The sequence below is a fragment of the Pantherophis guttatus genome, chromosome 2, assembly GCF_059756535.1.
Source record: "Pantherophis guttatus breed Tessera chromosome 2, ASM5975653v1, whole genome shotgun sequence".
NCBI classification, from domain to species: domain Eukaryota; kingdom Metazoa; phylum Chordata; class Lepidosauria; order Squamata; family Colubridae; genus Pantherophis; species Pantherophis guttatus.
In genome coordinates, this window is record NC_142064.1 from 37333407 (window position 1) to 37350614 (window position 17208).

At 33.5% G+C, this 17208-nt stretch overlaps 1 protein-coding gene across 7 annotated transcripts in view; it reads left to right on the forward strand.

Annotated features, from left to right (window-relative positions):
• The window catches only part of ZFYVE16 (zinc finger FYVE-type containing 16), a 35254-nt gene extending 18285 nt beyond the window's left edge, over positions 1-16969 (forward strand). For 4 of the 7 annotated variants that reach the window (XM_034441193.3, XM_034441195.3, XM_034441196.3 and 1 more), the window contains 11 exons: positions 805-921; positions 3876-4031; positions 6839-7063; positions 7608-7690; positions 8068-8172; positions 9133-9283; positions 9906-9986; positions 10538-10700; positions 11862-11967; positions 13074-13235; positions 13342-13702. In XM_034441193.3, the coding sequence (XP_034297084.2) occupies positions 805-921; positions 3876-4031; positions 6839-7063; positions 7608-7690; positions 8068-8172; positions 9133-9283; positions 9906-9986; positions 10538-10700; positions 11862-11967; positions 13074-13235; positions 13342-13506 (1514 nt within the window). In that variant the 3' untranslated portion in view covers positions 13507-13702. Of the gene's footprint in view, positions 1-804; positions 922-3875; positions 4032-6838; positions 7064-7607; positions 7691-8067; positions 8173-9132; positions 9284-9905; positions 9987-10537; positions 10701-11861; positions 11968-13073; positions 13236-13341; positions 13703-14199 lie in introns of those variants that run through there. The other 3 variants (XM_087885842.1, XM_087885839.1, XM_087885841.1) reach the window with 1 other exon arrangement.
• The last annotated feature ends 239 nt before the right edge of the window (positions 16970-17208 follow it).

Below are 17208 nucleotides of genomic sequence, written 5' to 3' on the forward strand. Positions count from 1 at the left end.
GGTATATGAATTGAAATACAAAACTGGCAAAATGAAATGCTGTGGATAGGGCATGTTCTGCATAAGACTGTTCTTTTTTTGATGGGACTAATCCAGAGCTATCTCTAACATGCACAATGATTGGTACACGCTTGACTTCAAAAGTTGAGGATTTCCTAGTTATCCATATCTTACCATTTCATGGTTATATTATTGCAGTATACTTGAAGCTATCTTAAAGATTGTCTAGAAGCTGCAGTAATTCAAAGTGTAATTGCTAGTTTAAGTGTAGCAACTAAGCAACTAAATAAATTAATTGAACACTATTGCATTAGTTGCTAAAGAGCGACTGAACTGGATTCAAGATTCATATCTTTCCAATACAAATAAATTTATGCATTGAGATTGTCAAAGAAAACCTTATTCATGGTCACAATTCTTGGTGTAGCCTAATAGAATCTTATGAATTAGGCCATCATACTTATGGTTGTTGCATATAGAAGTTTTTTGCATATATATTTAATTTTAGCTAAGTTAAAATAAATGTGTTCACTGGTCATACAAATTGTAAACTTCAAGAGACAATGGTATATGTTTACCATTGCCAACACAAATAGGAATTTACATAACTATATTTTAAAAGGTTCAGAACAGAGAAAATATTAAAACATTAATTTGATCTAGCTTTAGTTCATTCACACTTTATTAATTTGGATTACATCCCAAGCATCAGTTGCCTCAATGTAGTTTGTGTTATTAAAGAATTTTTTTCCAAAATTCAACATTGCAATTATCTGTATTTTTACTGTTTCATATTTTCTTCAGAATCCTTAGTAGAAGAACATCCTTCTAATGAGCAAGTTACCTTATTGCTTGAAGAATCTAATCCATTGACATTCATTCTAAATGCAAACTTACTAGTGAACGTCCAGATACGATCTTGTAAGTATTAGCATATTAAACTTATAAAACCTTGTAAAATATTATAATTATAGTTGCAAATGTAAACTCTGATCAATGAACATTGACTGGCCAGTTCTAATTAATTTTTTTAAAATTATTTTCCAATTATTTCTATCTTATAATTAATTGCCTTAATTGATATAAAATAGGAGGTTAATATTTTGTATAAAATCGAGTATTAGTGCAGGATTCCCTCCTTTGCAATTTTTTTATTAGGTTAAATTAAATGGAAAGATAGTGGTATAAAAAAATCAAGTAATATCAAATCCAAATAAAATTTTTAGATGCAGTAATCTAAAGTTTGTTTCATTTCATTATAATATGTTTAACCTTTATAATAAGGTTTACGTAATTTAATAACTTCACCACAATGTGATAAAGAATAGCTATTGGCCCTACTCAACAGTGGCCACAAGATTGGAAAAGGTCAGTTTACATTCTAATTCCAAAGAAAGGCAATGCCAAAAAATGTTCAAAGTATCGCACCGTTGCACTCATTTCACATGCTAGTAAAGTTATGCTTAAAATTCTACAAGCTAGGTTCCAGCAGTATGTGGATCGAGAACTACCAGAACTACAGGCAGGATTTTGAAGAGGCAGAGGAACCAGAGATCAAGTTGCCAACATACGCTGGATCATGGAGAAAGATAGGGAGTTCCAGAAAAACATCTATTTCTGCTTCATTGACTATGCTAAAGCCTTTGAATGTGTGGATCACAACAAATTGTGGCAAGTTCTTAAAGAGAGGGAGTACCAGACCATCTTATTTGTCTCTTGAGAAACCTATATGCGGGTCAAGAAGCAACAGTGAGAACTGGACATGGAACCTCTGATTGGTTCAAAATTGGGAAAGGAGTTCGGCAAGACTGTATACTGTCACCCTGCCTATTTAACTTATATGCAGAGCACATCATGAGAAAGGCGGGGCTAGAGGAATCAAAAGTTGGAATTAAGATTGCCAGGAGACATATTGACAACCTCAGATATGCAGATTATACCACTCTAATGACAGAAAGCGAAGAGGAATTAAAGAGCCTCTTGATGCGGGTGAAGGAGAGTGCAAAAGTTGGCTTGAAACTCAATATTAAGAAAACTAAAATCATGGCATCCGGCCCTCTCAATTCCTGGCAAATAGATGGGGAAGAAATGGAGATAGTGACAGATTTTATTTTCCTGGGCTCCAAGATCACTGCAGATGGGGACTGCAGCCAAGAAATTAAAAGACGCTTGCTCCTGGGGAGGAAAGCAATGGCAAATCTAGACAGCATTCTAAAAAGCAGAGACATCACCCTGCCAACAAAAGTACATATAGTCAAGGCTATGGTTTTCCCAGTTGCAATTTATATCTGTGAAAATTGGACAATAAGAAAGGCTGAGCGCCAAAGAATTTAGGCCTTTGAACTAGGTGCTGGAGAAGACCCCTGAGAGTCCCTTGGACTGCAAGGCGATCAAACTGGTCAGTCGTAGAGGAGATCAACCTTGACTGTTCTTTAGAAGGCCAGATCCTGAAGATGAAACTCAAATACTTTGGCCACTTAATGAGAAGGAAGGACTCCCTGGAGAAGAGCCTAATGGTGGAAAAGTTTGACGGCAAAAGAAGGGGATGACAGAGAATGAGGTGGCTGGATGGAGTCACTGAAACTGGAGGCGTGAGCTTAAATGGATTCCAGAGGATGGTAGAGGATAGGAAGCCTGGAGGAACATTGTCCATGGGGTCGTGATTGGTCGGACACGACTTTGCAACTAACAACAACATTGGTGCTACAATGTACTCCTTCATTGTATTTCTAGATTTGGAAGGTTTCTTTCAGTATGTTAGCTAGGGAATGATCCCTGACTAAGATTCTTTACATGTAAATGGAAAAGGTTGACTTTGGACCCACTGGATTATAGCTTCTCAATTTCAAATAAGTACTAGGAGTCAAATTACACCAAAGTTGACTTAAGTAGTTACTTTCCCTGCCATTGAAACCAAGAGAGGGTTGGAACTGTTACAATTTCACTTCTGGCAGTGATAATGTGTTCTGGCAGAGCTCTTTCCAAGACAAATAAATTTATGCATTGAGACAGTAACAGTTCTGTGCCAAATTACCTTTTTGTATTAGGTTGGAATTGGTCTATGGATACATTGCAAAAGATATAAAAGTTCAATTTTTTTGTACAGGTAGTCTTCAATTTATGACCACAATTGAGCCCAAAATTTATGTTGCTAAGTAAAAAATTTGTTAAGTGAGTTTTGCCACATTTTACGACTTTTCTTGTCACATTTGTTAAGTGAATCATTGCAGTTGTTAAATTAATAACATAGTTGTTAAGTAAATCTGTTTTCCCCATTGACTTTGCTTGTTAGAAAATTGCAAAAGTGGATCACATGACTCCGGGACAGACAAATGTGAGTCAGTTGTCAAGCATCCAAATGTACCATATATTTTGGAGCATAAGACGCACCTTTTTCCCCCCTAAAAGAGGGTGAAAATTTGGGTGTGTCTTATACACCAAATGTAGCCTCGCCCAGCCTCTCAAACAGAGGTTGAAAAAAGCCTCTGAAACTTCTGTTTGAGTGGCTGAAAAAAAAGCAAGGCTCAGAGCTCACAACCAACGAATCTGTTGCTAAAGTTCACCTCTAGGAAAAGCTGATTGGGGGAATTACGGGATGCCGATCCACCCCCAATCAGCTTTTTTCTTATTTTCCTCCCCAAAAACTAAGGTGCATCTTATACTCTGGTGTGTCTTATAGTCCGAAAAATACGGTAAATCATGTGACCATGGAGATGCTGCAATAGTCATAAGTGTAAAAAATTATCATGTCACTTTTTTCAGTACCATTGTAACTTTGAACACTCACTAAATGAACTGTGGTAAGTCGAGGACTACCTATATTTTAACAACATAAAAAAACTCAATGCTCTTTTTTTTTTTTTTTTGTCATTTAGATAATTCAGAAAAATGCTGGTATTTCTCCACCAATGGAATGCATGGCTTGGGGCAAGCTGAAATTATCATACTATTACATTGTTTATCAGATGAAAGGGATATGCCTAAAGAAATATTCAATTTATTTATCAACATATATAAAGATGCCATGAAAGGTATGAAGTTTAGCTAGACTTCTAATACAGTATGTATTAGAATGAATGCTTGACAATTTTAAATCTGTGTTTAATTTGGTCTGTTTCTCTTAATATTATATGCACAGAGAGAGGTTTTTCATAGCAAATTTATGGGAAGGGATGCTGACTTAGCACTTTTTAATTATATTTTTTTAAAATAAATTGAAAATTGTAGATGATGCTAGATTATTGCTTTTATGAAAATCAGTTTTCTTATATAATTGTATATTCAGAAATGACTTTAGTCACTTTATCCCTCCTTATTTATAGGAGTTTCCATATTTAAGCATAACTCCCACCTCTTACCCCATAAGCAAATCTTATTGAGTATGTGTTGGATATTAGAAGAAAGAGAGAAGTAACATTTTAGATTTTCTATTTAATGAGTAGATTTGCCTGACATTGATCACCAGTGTATACTAGTATTCTGAGGTATTAGGCTATGCATGATGCATTAATCAAATTTATCATCTTTCTAAATTGTTGAACCTAGAAATGTTGCTGATCCATAACTCATCTGCTTTTCTTCTATGTAGGTATTGGCCAGGTCAGGGGGAACTACAGTAAATTCCCAAAATTGACTGGGCCAAAAATTTATGGTCTGGTCCTCAAAAGCTAGGCATAATCCCACCCCTTCTGCCCATAGATAATTTGTACTCATTCACTGTGATTCCTGTGATATTATTTAACACTATTTTGGATAGTCTTCCAAATGTCAGTTGAGTTAGGGAAGTATTAAACTGTACTGAGGAAAAGAAGGCAGCTCCTCTGGACCCAAAACAACATAATGATACTGAGAACATTGAGAACTGTGGACATCAAGAGAAAATCCAATCCAAAGTCAACCATTAAAATGGGAATTCTCAAGTTCCAGCAATAATATATACTTTAAAATATACCAATATTAAAAATTTATAACTTTATAAAATGATCACATCTGACAAAAAATACTGGTTTCATCCTAAAGATAATTATACTTGTAGAAACATTTTCAAGATAGGATAATTATGCCAATATTCTAGTAATTAACAGCTTTTATATCTGAACTTAACTATGCAGAAAAAACTTCTACTCCACTTAAATGTGATTTTTTCACCCAAAATAGTTAAGAATAATTCACTAGATTTACCAGTAATTGCAAAAAATATTAAAGTTATCTGTAAAACAGAAATAAATTCTTAATCACACATGCTAACTCCTTTTTAGGGAAGATTGTTGAAAAGTTGGTAGTAAATCAACTACAGAGAATCTTAAAGGAAACAGATTATTTTGATCTTTCCAGTCATGGTTAAGCCCAGTTATGGACAAAACTGGCATTGATCACTATGGTGGATGGCCTTTCTGGGACCTACATTGGATAAGTATGTCCTTTTAGACCTCTGGCCTCAGTGCTGGTATTTGTCTGGGCTACTAAGGGGCTACCACAAAGAAGAAGGGGTCAACCTATTCTCCAAAGCACCTGAAGGCGGGACAAGAAGCAATCGATGGAAACTAATCAAGGAGAGAACTGACAAGAGATTTTCTGACAATTCATCAGTGCAATGACTTGCCTCCAGAAGTTGTGGGTGCTCCAACACTGGAGATTTTTAAGAAGAGATTGGACAACCATTTGTCTGAAATGATATAGGGTTTCCTACTTGAACAGAGGGTTGGAGTAGAAGACCTCCAAGGTCCCTTCCAACTCTTGTTATTTTGTTACTTGCAACAGATGACAGTTTGGGTGCCATGCTATGGTTCTATCCTACCTGAGTCACAGTCAACGATAATGGGGGAAAGCACTCAAATCCATGAATATTCTAGTATAGTTCCCACATGACTGAGGACCCTCTTCCATGTTATCCAATACCAAATGACAGTAACTCGCACCCTGATCACAACTTGGTTAAACTATTGCAAGATATTCTAGTGGGATTATCCTGAAACTGCAACTAGTAAAAATGTGATGGTTAGATTTTGGGTCTGGCAGTCTTGTTAGTGCAGAGTAACACTGAACTTAAATAACTGCTTTTTGAGGCTTGGATTTAAGGGGATGAGAAAAAAATCTCTTCCTCCTTATGTAATGTCTGTCTTGTCTTGCTATGTACAGGTAGTCCTTGACTTATGATCACAATTGAGCCCAAAAATTCTGTTCCTAAGAAATTTTGCTGAGACAGTTGTTAAGTGAGTTTTGCCCCATTTTATGACTTTTTTTGCCACAGTTGTTAAGTAAATCACTGAAGTTCTTAAGTTAGTAACGTTTGTTAAGTGAATCTGGCTTCCCCATTGACTTTGCTTGTCAGAAGGTCGCAAAATGGAATCACATGATCCCGGGATACTGTAATCATCATAAATATGAGTCAGTTGCTAAGTGTCCAGATTTTGGTCACATGATCATGAGGATGTTGCAATACTTGTAAGTGTGAAAAATGGTCATAAGTCACTTTTTTCGGTATTATAACTTTGAACTGTAAGTTGAGTACTACCTGTACTAAAGGTCATACCTGAGAGCACCCGAGATATGTATCTCTTGTCTTGAATCAGCTGATAGCACAACAGGAACAGATTCTTCATAGTATCAAATAGATAAACTAAAATTTGGGGTAATGAAATGTCTTCAAGAAAACAGCCAATCTCAGAGAGCACTAAGGACCCCTCATTAAAACCCCGGGTTACAGATATTCTCCTTTATTAGATTAAAAAATGTCCTTCAAAGAGCCATCTGTTTATTTCTTTTTTGCATCAGAAATTTGGTTCAGTTCCATCTCTTTTTGTTATACCTTTGATTTCATGTGTTCTTTTGTTCTCAGGAAAATTTATTGGAAATTTGGAAAATATTACATTCACTGAAGACTTTTTTGGAAGCAAAGAGCATGGTGGATTTCTGTTCGTTACACCCACGTTTCAGAAGTTAGATGATCTCATGCTACCTTCAAATCCCTTTTTATGTGGCATTCTTATTCATAAACAGGAAGTACCTTGGGCAAAAGTTTTTCCTATTCGCCTGATGTTGAGATTAGGAGCTGAATATGGGGGTAAGTTTATTTAAATTTTAAATATTGAAACTATTGAATTTATTTATTGAATTCAATATTGAATCTATTGAATATTCATAGAAAGATAAATTGTGGGGGTTGATCTGAAGTTTATACTTTCTCTTAGTCTGAAAGACTTATCTGTTTCATTGGTCATTTTGGTTATGGCGGTACAATCATTTCTTTCTTACTACTAGACCAGAGACTGAAAATAATATGTCATACTATTTATATAGATCCACAGTTTAAATTTTATGTTACTCAGGCTTTCCCATTACAAAAGAACATTAAAGGGTTTGGGCATTATTGTGTCACTTTCTGCCATTATCCTCACTGTATTATTGAAAAAGAATATTTCCATTAAGCATTTTTTCCTAAAGGACTTTATTTGCTATGATGCATTTAAGGCTTGTGTTTAAAATACTATACTTTTCATCCATCCAATTTAGTCCATTTTAAATGCAAATACTGAGTCTTTAAACTTTTTTAAACTTTCAAAGAGAATCAGTAAACTCTAGGCATTTCTTGTTTTTTTATTTCTTAGTATATCCAACTCCAATGACAAGTATCAGACATAGAAAGCCACTGTTTGGAAAAATAGGCCATACAGTCATGGATTTACTTGTTGTAAGTATATGCTATTGCTTGTATTTCGTTAGTATCTTCTATACCAAAAGAGCAATGTAAGAAAATAGATGAAGCTTGCTATTACAAACATTCTAATACTGCTTAAATATCAGTGAAATACAATTATAGAAACTATCAGTAAATGCATGAAAGGAAAAAAATTAAATGGAGTTAACAAAGATAATCTTAGAATTGTGTGGTTCATTGCTATGAAACTACCCAGTTTATTACAATTAAGCTTATTTTGCAGATAATTCATTAGCACTGTTCATAATATAAAAATTAATAGTATTTTTTATATTATGAACAGTAGTAATGAATTACTCACATGGTTCAAAATTAGAGAACTAGATTAATCTATTTTTATTGCATTGCAGGACCTTAGAAACTATCAATATACCTTACATACAATAGATAATTTATTTATTCATATGGAAATGGGTAGAAGTTACATTAAAATACCTCTGAGGAAATATAATGAGGTAAGTATAATTTCTATTAACGATTTGGTAAGAGATGTAAGAATCAGCAGCTTCATGAATATATAGAATTTGAAGTGGGTTGTTCTCTTGCAGCGAAACATTAAATTTCTAAATGGCAAAACCCCTGTTGCAATACTTATGAACATTTATTCTAGGATTTGAACTTGAAGCAAGTTTGTGGTCCAGTGGAGACATACCAGAGATTTCTGTAAAAGCTTTCTTTTCCTTTTAACATTTCATGCTTTTTCTGAATAGACAGAATATAGGCTCATATTCTCACTAGATGATTTTTTTCAGGGTGTTTGGATAGATGAGAACGATGAATTGTTGTCCTGACTCCTTTGAGAATGGATAAAATAAAATGTAGTAAATTATTAGCCAAATAACTATTCTGCTTTCAAAAATATTGTAAACTTTGTATTTGATAATATACATTTTATTTAAGTGAAAATGTAAAGAAGGCTTCATAGTACTGGAGAAAAATCTAGCCTATGTTATTTTTGTTCTATTAATAATATTTTCCCAAATATTAGGAAACCAAATATTGCTTCTATACACTCACAGCAAGTCTGGAGAAAAGAGATTTGCAGTGTAGGCACTAATCAATATTGTACAAGAGAGAAGTAGCAGCATTAGTTTTTTGGGGGAATTCTGGTGTGCTAAAAAAGAGGCCACTGGATAAGTGAGGAAAAGGCTTATTTGATTGAAATGGTTACATGTAAGTGAATATTACCGTATCAATATTTTGAGTTTAATCTTGTGCATGTTCAATCAGGAAAAGTAACGATATTCATGACATTGCAACTAATATAGTACAGCATAGTATAGCATAGTATAGCAATATATTATGATAATATAATAATAATAATATAATATAATTATAATATAATATAATATAATATAATATAATATAATATAATATAATATAATATAATATAATATAATATATTGGTCTTCTAGGTAATGAAAGTAATAAACACTTCTAACGAACATGTCATTAGCATTGGAGCAGGTTTTAATTCTCAAGCTGATTCCCACTTAGTTTGTGTACAAAACGAGGATGGAATATATCAAACACAAGCGAACAGTGCCACTGGACATCCTAGGAAAAGTAAGTATCATGCTGTACAATATTGCTGTACAATATATAACTCCTGTTTTCTAATTTCTGATGTACGACTCATTTTTAAAAAAAAAATTGAAGAAAAGAAATATCTATACCAAATATATTATAAAAGTTATTATCTTATTATAATTATACTTATTATAAGTATAATTATACTTATAGTATAAGTATCCTTATACTAAATATACATGTAGAATATCATTGAAAAAGTTTTCTTGGTCTTAAATTGTATTTATTAGCTTTGAAGCTTCAGCATCAAAACTTTACTTAATGCTGATGGTATTAGATGTTGTATAAGGAGTCATTTGGGGTCAACATTTCTTTTCTGAATTTGCAATAGATTAAGAATAGCTGCTGAATGTTATGGTTTGTAGACTTTTTTGCATGCAAATCATTTCCTGTCTGTCTCAGCTTTGGCCATGTTCAGAAAAGTTAACTTAGTGGCATTTGTTACTTACTCTGAATTACATAGGCATAATCTGAGGAGAAATAATCAAAGTGTGATGCACTTGTCAAGAATTAAAGGAGTCGAAAGAATTTCATATGTAGCTTTCTATGTGAAATATTATACCTAGGATGAACAATTAAATCTAAGCTGTTTATTCAGTTACAGGTGCAAGTTTTGTAGTGTTTAATGGAGCACTAAAAACATCTTCTGGATTCCTTGCTAAATCCAGTATTGTTGAAGGTATGGATTATCATGTTTACCAGAATCAAAAGATTGGTTCAAATGCAATAAATTACATTATTTAATGTAATGAAGCAGAATTGAACTTTTTACATGTGTAAAGTGGCAGTGCTGGATGAAATTTTAACAAAACAGTCTGACTGCAGGTCAGAAAATACATTTTGTGTGTGTGTGTGTGTGTGTGTGAGAGAGAGAGAGAGAGAGCCCCATGATGATCATATAATTTGATGATGTTATCTGTTCAGTTGTGACTGACATTAAACCATATAAATCTATTATTTCATGATTGAAATGCTATTAACTATGAATTAAAAGCTTTAAACTATGATATAAAAATATTCTTTTGCCAAAAGTTATCCTGCATTTTATATGTTTTATTGATAATCTTTGCTAGTGGCATTAGTCAAAATGACGTCTGCCTCATTGTGATAGTTTTGCCAAATCTTGTGGTCTATCAGCTGGTAAATCTCAACAATAGGAATGCAGTTTCAGTTTTAAAAAATCCATAACTTGGGTTATATGTTTATTAAAAGGGTTGTGTTTCTTCATAGATGGAATAATGGTACAGATCACTCCAGAAACTATGGAGGGCTTGCGTCAAGCTCTGAGTGAAAAAAAAGACTTTCGAATTACATGTGGGAAAGTGGATTCAGGAGATTTCAGAGAATATGTAGACATTTGTTGGATAGAAAATGATGAGAAAACAAACATGAGGTATTTATTGTGTATTCTACTAAGCAGAAGTATCATATGTGTTAAGATTTTTCTGCAAAATGCCAACGTTCTTTGTAAAATGCCTAATACTTGGAAATTGGCCGAAACACTTATTAATAGTGCAAAAATGTGTTAAGTAACACATCACATGGCCGTGCTGGACATACGATATCAGTTCTGTTGCAGTTATTAAGCAAATCACCCACAATCATTTAATGAGAATATTACGTGATCATAACTTGCAATTTTAACTTCCAGCTTCTCCATTGATTTTGTTTGTTTGTTGCTGGGCAGCACACAAATAGCAATTACATAACTGTGGGTCAATGATGATTGTTGTAAATATGTGGCGATTACGTAGCACACAAATAACAATTACAGGTAGTCTTTGACTTATGACCACAATTGAGCCCAAAATTTCTGTTAAGTGAAACATTTTTAAGTAAGTTTTGCCTCATTTTACGATCTTTCTCACCATAGTTGTTAAGTGAGTCACTGCAGTTGATAAGTTAGTAACCCAGTTGTTTAGTGAATGTGGCTTCCCCATTGACTTTGTCAGAAGGTCGTAAAAGGTGATCATTTGCAACGATCATAAATATGGCAAGCATCCAAATTTTGATCACACGATCATGATGATGCTGCAAAGGTCATAACTGAAAAATGGTCATAAGTCACATTTTTCAGTGCCGTTGTAACTTTGAAGAGCCAAACGAACTGTTGTAATTTGAGGACTACCTGTACATGGCTGCAGGGAAAGTAACAGTTCTAAGTTCAAGGAACAGTCGTAAAGTTACTTTTTCAGTCTGCACTAACTTCAAGCAATTGCTAAATAGGGCTATCAATAACCAAGGATGACCTGTATATTATCTATCCATGTGGTTTCCTTGGTAAAATATAGCAGTGGTTTACTATTAACTTTTCTTGTCCTGTATGAAATATTGTCTTAGGGCCTAAGACTTAGGCAGTTTTACCTAAGTGGTAAAACCACTTAAAGTGGTAATTCATCTCCAGCAACTTATATGTGCTGTCCAAAGGTCCCTGTTTGCTTTAGCTGGGCAGACACGCTTGGAGTAAGTTCTTTTGGAGTTAACTTCTGATGTTCTGAGGATATCAGAACAGCCTGATTAGTCCTAATAATATAATTTAAACCTTGCATCATAGAATTAAAAGCCCGATAGATGGGAAATCTATGGAAGGAGTACGGAGTGAAAAAATAGTTCAAGAAGAATGTTTTGAAGTGGATGGAAAACTTGTAAAATGTACCGAAGTAAGTTAACATTGCTTTTAAAGAAAAGCCTATGCAAATTAAATGAAGTTAGGTAAAATATTAAATGTCCTCTGAATGTGAAAGAATACTGAATTAACCATGCAGCTGCTTTCATCTGTACTCTCAGCTCTCATTTTGTTCATTAAATTAAACAGTTTTCTTTGGGAAGATTCTGCTCAGGCTTTATTATAGTGATCGCTCATCTAAAAAAGGTTAAATTACATCCTCTCCCACCCCCAAAAAGCACCAAAATACCTGGACATGAAATCTAAAAAGTTGAAACTTTCAGCCATTGGTATTTTGATGATGATAAGCAAGACTGATTTTTTCCCCCATAAATAAATGAAGATAATCGCTTTGCATTTTTAAAGTTGACATTATTCACTCTGATACAGTGCCAATAGAAGAAAACGCTTTATAATTTGAACATCTCCTATATTTATGTTCCTTACTCTGATTTTTCACATTTGTTTCTTCATATGACTCTGCCACCCTCATTCTTGTAATGGTTATTGTATTATAAGCATTTTTGTCCATTGATTTCTTGAGAAAGACAGTATTTCTGTATTCTAAATATGAGCCCTTTAATGGTAAATAAAAGGGGTAAATGATACTAAACAAAAATGGAAATTGACAACTCTAGTATATACCTTCTTTAAAGTCCAGGGTCTGAACTCTCAATATCTCGTTACTTTCCGCTCCCTTATCAATTGTAGCTGGGCTTCTAATATTATAAACATGTTTAAAAACTATACTAATAGCAGTGTAAGGATTATCAGGGGATGGGAGAGGTGGTATGGGAGTTGGGGATGCTTCAAAATGCAGTAGTATAAAAGAGCAAGGTGAGGGGGGCCAATTAGAAAGTTCATAATTTCCTCTTTTGAATCTTAAATCAATTCATTATAGAAATTTAATTGTTTTTATCTGATGTTGGTCCTTTATTGCCGTTGTCGCCCTCTTTAAATATTTATCTCATCTCTATTGGTTGTCTATTTCTAGTGATTAGAACATATAATGCACTGCTCAAGAGAAGCTGTATCATCTTATTTAGTTTTGAAGGGAAATCTACCGTCATTAATGTTTTAATTTTTAAATTAATACTTTAGGTATTCTATCTATCAAATGTTAGTGAGCTACACGATAGTGTTCATCAGCTTGCTAAAGAAATTGCATTGGCTTCTTATATTGCACTTGGAAAGCATCTCAAAACACTGAAAAATAATGGAATGAACAAGATAGGCCTCAGAGTCTCTATGGATGCCGATATGGTAAGCTTTTAAAATGTTGCAGCAGCTGTAATTAATTATAATTATTTATAATAAATTAGTAATAAATTAGTAATTATTAATGTAATTTTTTGGGTTTTTTTTTTAGGTAGAATATCAGGCAGGATCTGGAGGCCAGGTTCTTCCACAGCATTACTTAAATGATTTGGACAGTGCTTTGATTCCAGTAATTCATGGCTGGCTATCCAATACTACAAGCTTACCACTGGAAATCGAATTAATATTTTTCATTAATGAGTCTCTTTTAATATAACTGGCAAGTATATTATAATGTAATGAATTGAATTGCTCTATTGACCAATACCAAAGCAGTTAACATTACATTATCAATGAAATATTCAAGTGTTTTTATGCCAATGATTTAGCAGTCTTCTAAGAGAGCTTTATTTAATTAAAACTTGTTTTTCCATCTTTACTTAAACAGAAAATTAATTAAACTGTACACTTTCTTTATGTTCTGAAATGTTACATTTAATACAATTAAGGCAAGGAAGGAATAGAGTTAGCATGTGTGATTAAGGAATTATCTCTGTTTTACAGATAATATTCTTTGCAATAACTGGTAAATCTAGTGAATTATTCTTAACTATTTTGTGTGATTTTTAAAAAATATCACATTTAAATGGAGTAGAAGTTTCTTGCTGCATAATTCAGATATAAAAGCTGTTAATTACTAGAATATTGGCATAATTATCCTATCTTGAAAATGTTTCTACAAGTATAATTATCTTTCTGATGAAACCAGTATGTTTTTGACAGATGTGATCATTTTATAAAGTTATACATTTTTAATATTGGTAAATTTTAAAGTATATATTATTGCTGGAACTTGAGAGTTCCCATTTTAATGGCTGACTTTGTTATATATTTATAATGGCTTTAATGAACATAAAATTAATACTTTTTATATTAAATACTTAATAATATTGTTTTCTTCTGTGCTCAGATATACAGTTGTTTCTTGGATTTTCCAAGAAGAAATAAGAAGTCAGATGACCCTTAAAGTAGTCATCCTGTAGCAGTAAATCAGGCACGAAGCCTGTCTATGCTCCTTTCTCTACTTTTTGAGACCTCTTGTATCCCTGTTTATGTTCAGGGAGAACAATGTGTTAGTTTGAATATCAATGAACAGTTTGCCATAAAATACTTGAGGCTCTTTATAGAAGTCTTATTTTTGTAATGGGTTATTTTCAAATAAGTAAGCATTTATGTACCAGAAAAATGATTGAGATTACTGCTCAAATAACCTAAATCAAGTTTGATAATGCCTGCATAATGTTGCTGTTTGTTGTGTATTATAGGAAATTATATGTCGGTGTGTCTTTGAATTATTTATACTTATATTCCTATAACGGCAAACATATATTCTAATTATAACTAAATGCCTTGACATTAGATGCATATATGAACTACAGTTACAAAGGCAATTTATTGCTCAGATATTTGACAATTACAGATTAAAGGCACAGAAGTGTAGAAGACTACAATAAATTAGTCCCATGGGCCATTGTAATGAAAACATTGTACTCCTTTGTATCAAGAATTGTACATTTGTTGTAGACTAAATGTTACATAATATGCATTTGTTTCTCTGTTCTGCTACTGTTGAGCTTATGATGGCAGCAGACAATGTTAAATGTTTGAAGCATTGATCCATAATGTATAAACATGACTTCTTAAGACACAATTTTGTATAGCACCAAGCATTACTCTGTTATAAGAACTTTTTGTTCTCTGGAGGATCCTTTTATAAATAATAACATTAGGCTTTTATTTTAGAATATAAGTATTACTATATAAACAAAGATTATCAAAAATTTTGTAAATTAAGCTCATGATGCTTTAACAATCCAGAAGCAACATTTTTTTTCTATTTAGATCATTTAGATACTTCTTTTCTTTTAATGGTTCAGTTCAGTTAAATTTCATCAGTTCCTTATCTGTTTTTAAAAAGGTATTCATGAAAATGTTGGCAGCTCTTTTGATAGCACTGATTAGAATAACATAGAAAAATAGGATTGGAAGGGCCCAATCCCCTGCTCAAGCAGGAGACTTTATATAATTGCAAAAAAAAAAAAAAATGGTTGTCCAATATCTTCTTGAAAATCTCCAGTGATGGAGCACCCACAACTTCTGAATAATTGCTGTCATTGTCAAGAAATTTCTCCTTAGTACTCAGTTGGCTGTCTCTTTAATGATCTTCCACCCGTTATTTCTTGTTCTGCCCTCAGGTGCTTTGGTGAATAGGTTGACCTCCCTCTTCTCTATAACAGCCCCTCAAGTTCTGGAAGACTGCTATCATATCACCCCTATGCCTTCTCTTTGTTAGAATAAACTAGACAGACCCTTATCTTTATTGCTCTTCTCTGTACTCTTTCTAGGGTCTAAGTATCTTTTTTGCATCATGGTGGCCAGATGCAGTATTAGATGCAGTATTACAAGTGTAGTCTCACAAGTGCAGTATAAAGCGGTACTATCACTTCACATGATCTTGATACTATCCTTCAGTTGAAGCAGTTTTGAACTGCGTTAGTATTTTTGGCAGCTGCAACACGCTGCTTGCTCATACCTAATTGGTGGTCCACTGGGACACTTAGATTCCTCTCACATAACTAGTGTTAAGACAGACACTACTTATTCTGTATCTATGCATTTGTGCTTAAGTGCAGAATCTTACTTGTCTCACCACTGAACTGCACCTTGTTGGATTCAGCCCAATGCTCAAGTCTACCAAGATTCTTCTGAATCTTGAGTTTATCTTCCAAAGTATTGGCTATTTCCCCCAGCATGGTGTCTGCAAATTTAATGAATTCCCCTTCTATCCCCTCATCCACATCATTTAAGAAAACGTTAATGAGTACTGAGCCTAAGACAGAACCTTTGAGGTACTCTACCACATTCTTCCGTCAATGTAGGTATTGTTCCAATGAGGACTACTCACTGAGTGTGATTGATCAGCCAATTGTGAATTCATCTAGTGGGGGTATTGTCTATCCCACATTGTTCTAGCTTACAAAGAATTAGGCTACTTTGTCAAATGCCTTACTGAAGTCTTAAGTCTGATCCACTAATTCAGTTTAAATTAGATGTTTCTTTTAATTTAATATTTCAGTTAATTTAATGGATCTTTCTATTCACTAAAATTGGGAGTGATATCTTACTTCATATTACTGAAAACTTGTTGAATAACCTATAAAAAAGCAAACTTATGACTGTGTTGAAAGCATAGATAATAAAATGTGAGATTGCAAGAACTTCACATCTAATTTTACATACCTAAAGGAATCTTGGTATTTTCCTTTAAATAAAGGTGTTCCTTCACTACATTGGAATATTCTTTTTAGGCTTATTGTGATATGACAGTTGGATGGAAAAGAAAGCTAAATGGCCCTAGATAGAGGCCCTTTAGGCATTGACAGCTTTTTTTTATGGCAAGTCGTCTTGTTGCCTATAATTCATCTGCAATTCATATGTGGGACCATCCAATTATGACCTCAAGGTATGTACAAATCTGTTAGGCATTATCACTCAAAATGACTAGAACTAGGATTGGGAATAGCAAATGTCACAACAGCATAATTTTCTGCTAAGCATGGATGGTATCATAACTTAGTGGTGAAAGCTCTATCATTATGTGGTTTATTTGGTTTTGTTATGTGAACTATGATTTATTTGGTAAATGAAGTTAAATAAATCAGCACTGTGTATGAATTCAATCATTATGATTACCTTGCAATATTTCATAATGTGTTAGGTAAGCAAAAGAGTTTATTCTTCAAAATATTTTTCAGGTTGAGCTGAAATTACCAAACATAGTTGGCACAGTCACATACTCTTCTGACCCAGTGATGTTTGGCAATGTTCCAGATCACCTGTAAACATTTCAGCTGTTCTCTGCCTAACCACGTATTTCCCCATTTTCTCTCATTCTCTTTGCTTTAATCTTGTGTGGTGT